Below are 9,533 nucleotides of genomic sequence, written 5' to 3'. Positions count from 1 at the left end.
TCTGAATGTCTGATGGGGAAGGACGTGGGAGGGCCAAAGTAGGTACCCTCTAGCGCAGGTACTTCCTTCCTCGCCAGTTCGCCTTGCTCAACTGAGTTTTTTTTTTTTCCTTTCCCTTCCTATTTTTGCCTGGCGTCTGGTGTCTGGGGGGCCTTTTGGGGGGGGGGGTGGAGAGGACGGGGGCCGAAATTTCTGAAGGAAGCTGGGACGGGGAAGTGGGGAGGGCAGGGATGAAAATAGGTGGGGAGGGGGCATTGAGCGTCGTGGTGGGTGATCCACACTGCAGGCTGTCTCCCGGATCTCACGAGGGGGGTGCCGTCAGGGATCAGAGGCAGGCATCAGAGGCAGGCACATGGCAGGGCCCTGTGATGCCGTGATGCCTCGGTGGGGAAAGAACGGGGGTGAGATTAGTTTGGTCTGGGGGCCTCGGTGGAGGCGTGCCGCCCGGCTTCTTCCACTCCTTCACTGACTTTCACTCTCTCCAGTCCACCAGTCATCATTCTCCGTCGACCCTCGTCCTGCCTACAGTACTTACATGTACACGTTCTCTCGGTCGGCTTGTTTTCAGCGACAGCCCCCGGAGACCTTCCTGGTGAGGCCTCGGTCTAGCATCTCTGCCTCGTCTCTCAATCTCGGCCCTCCACACATTGCCTCAACTCGCGTCTGTACCCCTGCGATCCCCTCCACGTCCACGCCCGGATCCGGAACTGTCTAGACAAGCGCCAGCCCACCGGCCACATCCCACCTCCCTATCGTGGACCGGCCAAAACCAGAGATCGCGGGGGTAAAAGGCGAGGAGGGCTGCCCCCAAGGGCCCCATCACCCATGTCTATGCCATGATGGCTCAATAGCACACCAAAGACATGCCGGTCTCGAGCTTCATCCATGTGATTGGGTGCTGGGCAGTGCACGTCCAATACGTCTTGTTCCTCGGCCACTTCACGCCAGTGTGCGGCTCGGAGGCCGAACTTGCCTGTTGCATCGTTTCGCGGCCTGACTGGCTTTCAATCTCTCTCTCTTCCTCTCTCCATAGGCTAGTCGTCTGGCTGCCTGCCCTCCAATGACACCATTCCGCCCACCGCTTTGCTGATTGCGCCACCAGGGAGCGGGGTGGGGACCATCCACGGGGGTCACCCACGGGATCCTGCGTCTCCTGACATGACAGGAATCCGGGGAAGGGTGGCTTGAGCGAACAAGACGACAACGGCAGGACAGACTCTGGGCGTCTCAGCCAGTTGCTCGACTCGTTTTCACACAACATGGCTAGGCCCCTCACAGTGATCAGCAGCCTCTGAGATTCTTTCGCGTCACGGCCCAGGCAAGTGGCATATCCCAAGACACATATCACCACTTGCTTCAACACCCTACGATCCTGATCGTCGTCGAAACAGTGGGCAGAAACATTTGGTGATAGTCTGACAGCCGTGAGGTATTGCAGCCAGTGGCAATCAACCAGCCATTCAGCTTCGTCTGACAAACGTGCTGTTGAATGCCACTCCTGGTAGCGTTATATCTTGGCAGACACTTCGTTGGTTCTTGTCGTGGATGAGACCAGGCCGTGGGAGGACGATCAGCCGGCTCATTATCCAGCTCGCACATTCCTTCCTTCTCCGTCCGCTCATTTTGCTTCAGAAGTGGCTCGGATCTGGAATCGCGACATACGACCCCAGACAACCCATGCTTGGCACGGTGGCCACGGACGGTAGGCCGAAGGATGCTCGTGCCTACAATCTCCAAACCTGGTCTCAGGTCAAGCATCGCAAAGGTCAAATGATACCCCTCAACTCACCCAGTACGAATCAGCAACTCCACTCAACCTGAGAAAGGGCGGTTTAGTGTGCCAGCAGTCTCATGCGTTCGAAAGAGTGGGCGAGTATCCTCGCCAGTGAAGACTGATCAACCAGCCCCAATGCTGATCTTCGACCAACGCCAGAAGGACCCTTCGCGCATATCTGGCTGGGGATCCGCTGAATAGATTGACTGCCCGGCAGCCATGCTGGGGCCTGGTTTAGTTGACACTTCGCTTGCTGTTCACCCGATCCCTTGCACGATGATATGGGATCACTACCAAGACGTGCGCTTGGTCTCTTGCTCACGCGCGCCAAAGCTGCGAAGGCATATTCAGCTACTTCATTCAGCTCTGCTATCAATACCGCGAGAAGTGCCGAGAGAAATGCCCTCCAGCCGGCTCACCTCTTTCATGCTAGCCAGCAGCGGGAGCTCAGTGGCCACATGCTCCAAACCGGAATTTCCGAGCCCCAGAGGACACATGCCCTCCGCCACAGAAGAGTTAGCCTAGGCGTGACGGCTAGTCGAAGGGAAACCACAGTGAGGTGCGCTGGCGAGGCAGCTGTCAGGTAGAACGACAGTTGTGGTCGGCTCGGCTCCTACTCATAGCCTATTCCGTTTGAGGGTCGGCCGTATGTGAACTTCGGGCAACGCTCGGTAATCATAACCCGACAACGAAACTATTATCCGGTCGGGAATCTCAGACTAGAGCCAAGATCTATTACCCTCGGCCTTTCTCAGCTCGTTTTACCCGCAGTGGGTCTCAGATAGTTACCACAGGGGTCGACTGCTGCACTGGTCCTTGCGTGAAGCTCGCCAGGTTACGCTCGGTGTGTCAAGGTCGAGCTTTCATCCACATAACGGGACTCTATTCGGCTCTACTCTCGTAAGGCAAATCTATGCGACAGAGATTTCTTTTCGCCTTTCCGCATTGTGTCTCCGGGGACAGGGTAAGCCGGCTATGCCGATGCTTCTTCAGTCACTGAAGCAAAGGCACGAAACCAGAACCCGTTCCCCTCTCCCACACTCCTGAGTTGGCGGAAAGCCGGGAACGCTTCCTCTTTCGCCACAAAGCGAGAGGTCCCCCCTTCGAGGCGTCAGGGCTGCCAAGGGGGTGGTTATGGCTGTCGCTCACCCGAGCAGATAGCAGGGGTCACTCCGCTGATGCCCATCCAACCCCAGAATGGGCGTGGGGGTTATCGTTGGCCCCCTTTTTTGGCTGCGACAGAGAATTGACAAGGTCAGTGCTGTCAAACGCCACGAGCCTCTGAATCCGGATCTCATTGGTGCCGTGCCGCCGCTCCGCGCCCGCCCTCAAGACGCCCTCTCCAAAGCCGCCAGGGCTGCTCTGCCCATGATTTGCCGCCCCTCTCTTGACTGGGATCAACATATCTGGCAAGCGCTGACAGATTCCTGGTGGTACTGCTAACGTGAGTGATGTGCATCGCTTCAGCGGATCCTCAATAGCAAGGCAAGCTGTCATCTTAGAGAAATGAGTTAAGGGTCACGGGAAAGTAATCGTTTCCTCCGGACAGTTTTGGGCAAGTGTTGCATTCGTTTGTTTGCTCACCCCCCCTCAATGGTGGAGCAGTTACAGCAGCTGTCAATCCATCGAGCCTATCTAGCTAGTCTCATGTTCAACAGCCCCGCCAATGGTGCATTTCAAAACGTTCCTGGTGAGCGGCAAACGCAAGTAACCCATCGATAGTAACATTTTTCTTTTGAGTTATCGTGCAGTAACAATGTGCGATGTTTACGAGACTGCCGAGAACCTATTATTGACTAAGTGGAACCGCAGCGTGTCTGCAATGCTGCGCCAAAGTCGAACCACGCAAGCATGCCTATAGGGCAGAACGGAAGCAGCGTCACTCTGTTCAACGTGTGTTCCTGTCGACCGAAAGTAAGACCCGAAGCCAACTCACTATTCGCTTCGCTGGCATTGCTCAGACTGTGAGCCCCTCGGCAATGGGCAACGGGGAACGGAACAAGCGGGGTCAATGCGGACAACACAGAGCCCTCAGCCCCCTTTACATTCATGCATTGTCTATATGCGAAAGTTTCTTCCACGAAGCTGCCCGACGAAGTGCAGGCAGTGTCTCCAACAGACTGCTGCTTCGCGTGAACGACGAGCATGATGAATGGCGTTCGTCTTGATGAGGACGATCGCTGCCATAGCGCATCGACCGGTTTTACTCTGGAGATTGCGGAGAATCACACCACTCCAGACGCCTGATGGCGGGGTCACCACACACCAGAAGAGAGAAAAAAGCTCCGATGGCTGTCGTGGGGTTGCGATCATCTCGCATGAAATGACACGCGGTGTAACGCTGGTCGCTGGCTGAAATCAGCGACTTGCAAAGTCGATTGAATACCACTACCCGGGCATGCTTGTTCGACGTAGCATCGGTCTCGAGTCACGGCCTCGAAGGACTTGACTTCCGAAACAAATATGCAAGGCATCTGAATGCGACAACGAGAAGGAGACGCGAATGCTTTGGTCGGGCGGGGAGAAAGCCGAGCCACCTATCGCGTCTACGCAGAACCGTTTGTCCGTCGAAAGATGGCTTGTACCCCTCTGGGGACAGAGGCTTAAATGAGCTTGTGGGCTAGACCGACCGACCAGTGAGTTGGAGAGAAAGCCTCCAAGCCAGAAGACTCCCACGGAGGCCCCTTGGGCCCCTCGAGGGAGGCTCGCGAACGCGAACGGTGGCTCGGCGCTGCGCTTGGCCCTGCCTCCTCGCCCTGTCCTGCGAGTCAAGCCAACGGAACAACGGCCAGGACGAGAAGCGCGCTAGAAAAGGGAATGCCGTGATCAACGTGGCTGGATCTGCCCAAGCTTCCCCAGACGTCCTGCTTTTTGCCTCCCTCTTCCATGCCCAAACCCCGCAAGCCCTCTGAAAGCCAAGGCGATGGTACGTCACTCGCAAATTCTCACCTCGCAGCTGGCGAGTCAAGCCGACTTGCCGGAGTACGCTTGCGCTTGCGCATATCCATTTCAGGCATCTCACGCACAGAGTAGAGATTCCGAGTGTCACGGCCTTGCCTGCGCTCGTTTCCTGTGCCCTGCAACGACTCCGTTGACAGACTAGGTCAATCTGGTAGCAAGCGTTAGGCTTCCTTGGGAATGACACGGGGATATCGTCGGTCGATTCTGGGTCAAGCGCAACGACGATAGTGATGGGCAACTGTGGGGAGGGATATGGACACACCCTTTGCTCAAGCGGAGCCCTGGATGGGCTTGTTTCTCATGCCAGACTCTGTGGATCCCGCAATTCTCCGCCTACGTTGTGTGCTCTGAGATGAGGCTCCGAGATGGCCCGACTGCATCGTCACAAAACCGCTCATTATCTCAACAGACGCCCTGCAAAGTGGCTCACCAGCAGAAGGCGGTCAGGTCGGTCTTTGGCAGTAGCCAGTGCCATTGCACCAACCAGCCCTTTCAGGAAGAGGGAGAATTTTCATCAGACGGTCCCTCCCAGCAACCTCGCAACGATCAAACATGCATGCCGTGTAGTGGACGCCAGGGGTGATTCTTTCGTGTGGATATCCATCTCATCAAGGTCTCCATCACATGTCAGGCCAGCATGGCAGATAAGAGCCTCATTGAGGCGGACAGGGTAGACGGTCCCTTTCTCCCGAAAATTGAGCCGTGGTTGGCATCACTGACCAAGAGAGGCCAGACCAGCCCACAAACGGATTGACGGGACACACGTTGCATTCCTCTCTGCCCAGCCCGCCCAGGAAAGCCGCCGGAATTGCGCCACGGTGTCGGCACTGCTTTGGGGCGTCCCTTTGCCCCCATCATGGCACCAGGACTTCTGGAAGTGCCTGCAGATGCAGATGGAGGGGGAGACACCCCCCTCCATTCCAGTGCTATGTCGATGGATTCGTCGTCAAACCCGGAATCTTGACCAGAAACGCCGCCCAGCCACAGTGGCCCCCCTCTCCATTCCCAACACTTTGCTTGCTCCACACAGATGAAGGCCGCAGGCAAGTCTGGGGCTTACATATACGAAGAGCTGATGATTGTAGCGTTCGGATCAAGCGCTTGTATCCCGTCACATCGCCGAATTGCTCGCATTCAGAGTTGTGACAGCTCTCATGTCGCAGTTGCTGCGGTAGTGCGCGACCTGAAGCATCCGTCAGCTCAACTATTGCTTCTCCAGAGTCGACAAAGACGCGATGCACCCCAACACCCTGCCTAGATGGAAGTTTGGGGCTCGAAGGCATTGCGCCCCTGCGACAAGGCCCATCCCTGAGGCGCACAACCTATCTTGGCCCGGGATAAAAGAGGGTGATAGGTGCGCCTTTGACGGCGGAGTGTCGCCTATTCAAATTTCCCGGTCAAAGGCGCCCGTATTGATCTGAGCAAGGATTCGAGGCTGGCCCGATGTGGAATGGGGTTTGGCGCGGTGCGGAGAAATAGGCCAGACCTGCCAGAACAGGCCGGGGTGGGTAAAGTGTCCCGATTCCCAGGGCCACGATGCCGCGACGCTCATCATGTGTGTTGGTTGTGGTCGAAACGACATGCCAGCTAAGAGAGAGGGGGGGAGAGGAAGCGGCCAGGCCAGCTTCTCGGGTGCATGGCGGCTATCTCGCGCCGACGACGCCGTGCCACCAGGCCATCCCCCTTGGCTCTCGTGGGGATGAACCAGACTGTCGGTCTCTGGCAACGACTTGGGAAAGCTGGCCGCTTGCTCAGTGTGGAGGCTCGGCGACCCCGCAGACTGACCAACTTGCACCAACTATCTCATCTTGGGTTTCGCGGGGATCGGCTCCTCCACAATCGCAGTATCGGCTGGTTCCCCCCGAAGGTGAAGCTTGGAAGATTCAGGCCACGAAGAGTGGATAGCATAACAATGGTGGAATGTCTCCCCTCTTTCCCCCCCTTCTCGTGGCCTCATCAGCTTTGCTTATCGGCTGGAAAGCGGGCATAGACTGGGAAATGAGGGTATCGTGTCGGACCCCTGCGTGGCTTGTAGCGCTTCGGTGAAGCCACGACCGAGATAGCCTGAGCGTCGGCGCGACGAGGAGTCACGGAAGAATCGTCTGCCCCCTGACACACGCCCGAACCTCGAAACCGTAAAGCCGAGGACTCAGCCGGGCCCCCTTTTCGAAGCAAACACCCCACAAATGATGAAACCTCCAGGTTTTGGAATACCATGTATAAGGTTCCACAAGGGGCGTTGGGGGGCTTTGGGGAGGGAAGGGGGGGCGTGTGAAACCTGGAGAAGAAGGCTTGGTGTTCAGTGCAAAGCCAAAGCATGTGCTCGGTTCGGTCGGCTTTCCTGACGGATAACCACACCTCCATCTGGAGAACGAGGCGAATGGTTCTGACCCACGGTAAATTTAAGAAAGAATGCCAAGCAGACCTGGATTGATGGCGAGGCGATCGACATGTGAAAGAGAGCAAGGCGACATTTGAGGACACTATGATGTTGCGCGCCCACAGAGACCGAGATGGGAGAAGGAGGAGAATAGATGTGGCTCAAGCTTGTGGCTGTCTGTGCTTGTGGCGCGCCCTCTCCTGGGGTCATTGCGCCTGCCTCGAGTGAAAGGCATGTGCGGAATACAATTGCACAACACTGTATCTCCAACGCACTCGAGCAGAATATCTTCACCGCGTCAACGAATGCGTTGGCGGCGTCCCTCGATTTTCAAGGCATCATTCGATGATGAACAAGTATCACTCGATCCATGGCCAAGATGAGGCGAGCTTTGATCTAACAGCTACGCGTACGTTCATCGCCCCCTCTCGACTCGGATCATACCTTCCTCCCCCCCTCAACGGCCTCGTCATCAGTCTCCTTGAGTCTCTGGGACCCCTTGCAATCTGGCTGATCAAGAGAGGATGTAGATCGCCTGCCGACGGTTTCGGCCGCGGATGCTCTGGAGGATCTCGATGACGCAACGTCAAGATACGTTTCCACCGGCCTGCCGGATCTGGACGAAGCTCTCGGGTCCGCGTCGGCGGCATGTGATGATCATCATCGGCCGACGGCGGCATCGAAGCGCGCGGGAGGCATTCCGCGGGGTCAGGTCGCTGAGATCTGGGGTCCTCCGGGCGTGGGGAAGACGGCACTTGGGTGAGACGATTCATTTACGCCCTTCTCCTCAAGTCCATTACCCCGGCCGCCATCACGAACGTTTCGAACTGACCGAGAGGGGGGGGCGTCAAAGTATCCAGCTCGTAGCCAATGCGTTGTCAGACGGGCACGCCGCTGTGTGGGTTGGTGGGTTCTCCTCTTCCTTCTCCTGCTTCGCATCGTCACGTCTTTTTTTTTTCTTGTTTTGCCCATTGAGGCATGTGCTCGAGCGTGAAGGTAACACAAGATTGACCACCTCGGCAGACTGTTCATTTTCCGTCTGCGGGCAGCGCCTTAAGGATGTGGCACAAGCTATACGTGAAGCTCGAAGCACGGGCTCAGCCTCGGAGCCGACAACATCTGGGCTCATCGCCGAAAAGTTTACGCACTATTCCTGTCCGACCTTGGCGCATCTGATTGCCCTCCTGTGCAGGCCAACGGCGACTACGCTGCCCAAGGACACAGCCGTTGTGGTAGTCAGTTCGCTGTCAACGCTTGTCAATCATGCGTTCCCCAAGAGCTCGGAAAATAGACCCGGACCGCAGCTGGGAAAGGGTACGTCGTGATGCGGCGCGCTGTGTGGCCGTCGGCGGCGAGACAAAAAAAATCCGCTGACACGTCACAGGGCCCAGCCTGGCAGCACGCCGTCTCCAGACGCTGCAGCACATTGTCAGCGCACTGCAGAAGCTGGCAGCGACGCGCAACTGTGCAGTTGTCGTGCTCACGCAGTGCGCAACCAAGATGCAGGCGGAGAGCGGCGCGACCCTGGTGCCAGCCATCAATGCCAACGTCTGGGAACAGGGCGTATCTACGCGGCTTGTCGTCTTCAAGGACTGGGCCTGGAAAGACGGTAGACCGAGCACGGTATGCCTTGCGGGTGTGCAGAAGCTGGAGGGCAGAGCTGGGTCTGAAGCGGTATCGAGTGCGGCCGCATTTCGCATTGAGGCGGTTAGTAGGCGCATTGGCGCGACTTCTTCAAGCCCCATTTGGCAAGGGGGAGATCCCTTTTGCTGACACACAATGCTGGACAGGCCGGCCTAATCGCCCTTGAGTATGATGCTAGTCAGCCATCGGTGGTCTTGACAAGCACACCAAGGCGAAAGCGCAAGTTGGACGACGCAGGCCTCGAGGTGCCAGACAGCGACGAAGGTGAAGGCGACTACGGCTGGGAAGTGGACGACGACGCGGCAGCGCCAGTCCCACCACAGACCCAAGGCAGCGAGGACCTGCTCCTCGGCGTCAATCACGGCCTCTACGATGAAGATGATGGAGAGAGCGATGATGACGAGGCTGGCGGCGACAGGGTGGTGCTGGACAGTGAAGACGACGGGGGCCTTGTGAATGACCGAGATAGCGGCGATGGGTCCGAAGCCGAGGACGAGCTTGGCCCTGGTCCTGGCCATGGCCAGCAAGGTGGATTGGACGGTGCAAGTGCCGGGCCGGACTCGCTGAACAGCGGCACAGACCGGCGATAACGAGAGGGCCGCCTGAACCCCAGCCATCCCCTCCTCGCCTGGTGAGTAAGGTACTTACTTGGCTTGGCTCTCGGTTGCATGGGCGCTGCCGCATCCGCTGACAGGGCACCGCCTCGGTGCATTCGCCCGTCGGTCCGACAGAAAATCGAAACCCCGCCCGCCTTCTCTCTTTTTTTTTTTTATT

General features: G+C 57.4%; 1 protein-coding gene across 1 annotated transcript; it reads left to right on the top strand.

The window, feature by feature from the left end:
* Nucleotides 1-7,463: 7,463 nt before the first annotated feature.
* On the top strand, nt 7,464-9,349 carry VDAG_00585 (uncharacterized protein; the record flags this gene model as incomplete). The annotated part of the gene is made up of 5 exons (XM_009651962.1): nt 7,464-7,524; nt 7,646-7,874; nt 8,308-8,429; nt 8,500-8,822; nt 8,906-9,349. 5 exons carry the CDS (start codon nt 7,464-7,466, stop codon nt 9,347-9,349), a joined length of 1,179 nt encoding a protein of 392 aa, XP_009650257.1.
* Between the last annotated feature and the right edge of the window lie 184 nt (nt 9,350-9,533).

The sequence above is a fragment of the Verticillium dahliae genome, genomic scaffold, assembly GCF_000150675.1.
Source record: "Verticillium dahliae VdLs.17 supercont1.1 genomic scaffold, whole genome shotgun sequence".
Taxonomy (NCBI): Eukaryota; Fungi; Ascomycota; class Sordariomycetes; order Glomerellales; family Plectosphaerellaceae; genus Verticillium; species Verticillium dahliae.
Note: the sequence above shows the minus strand (reverse complement) of the source record. Positions and strands in the feature narration are given on the sequence as shown.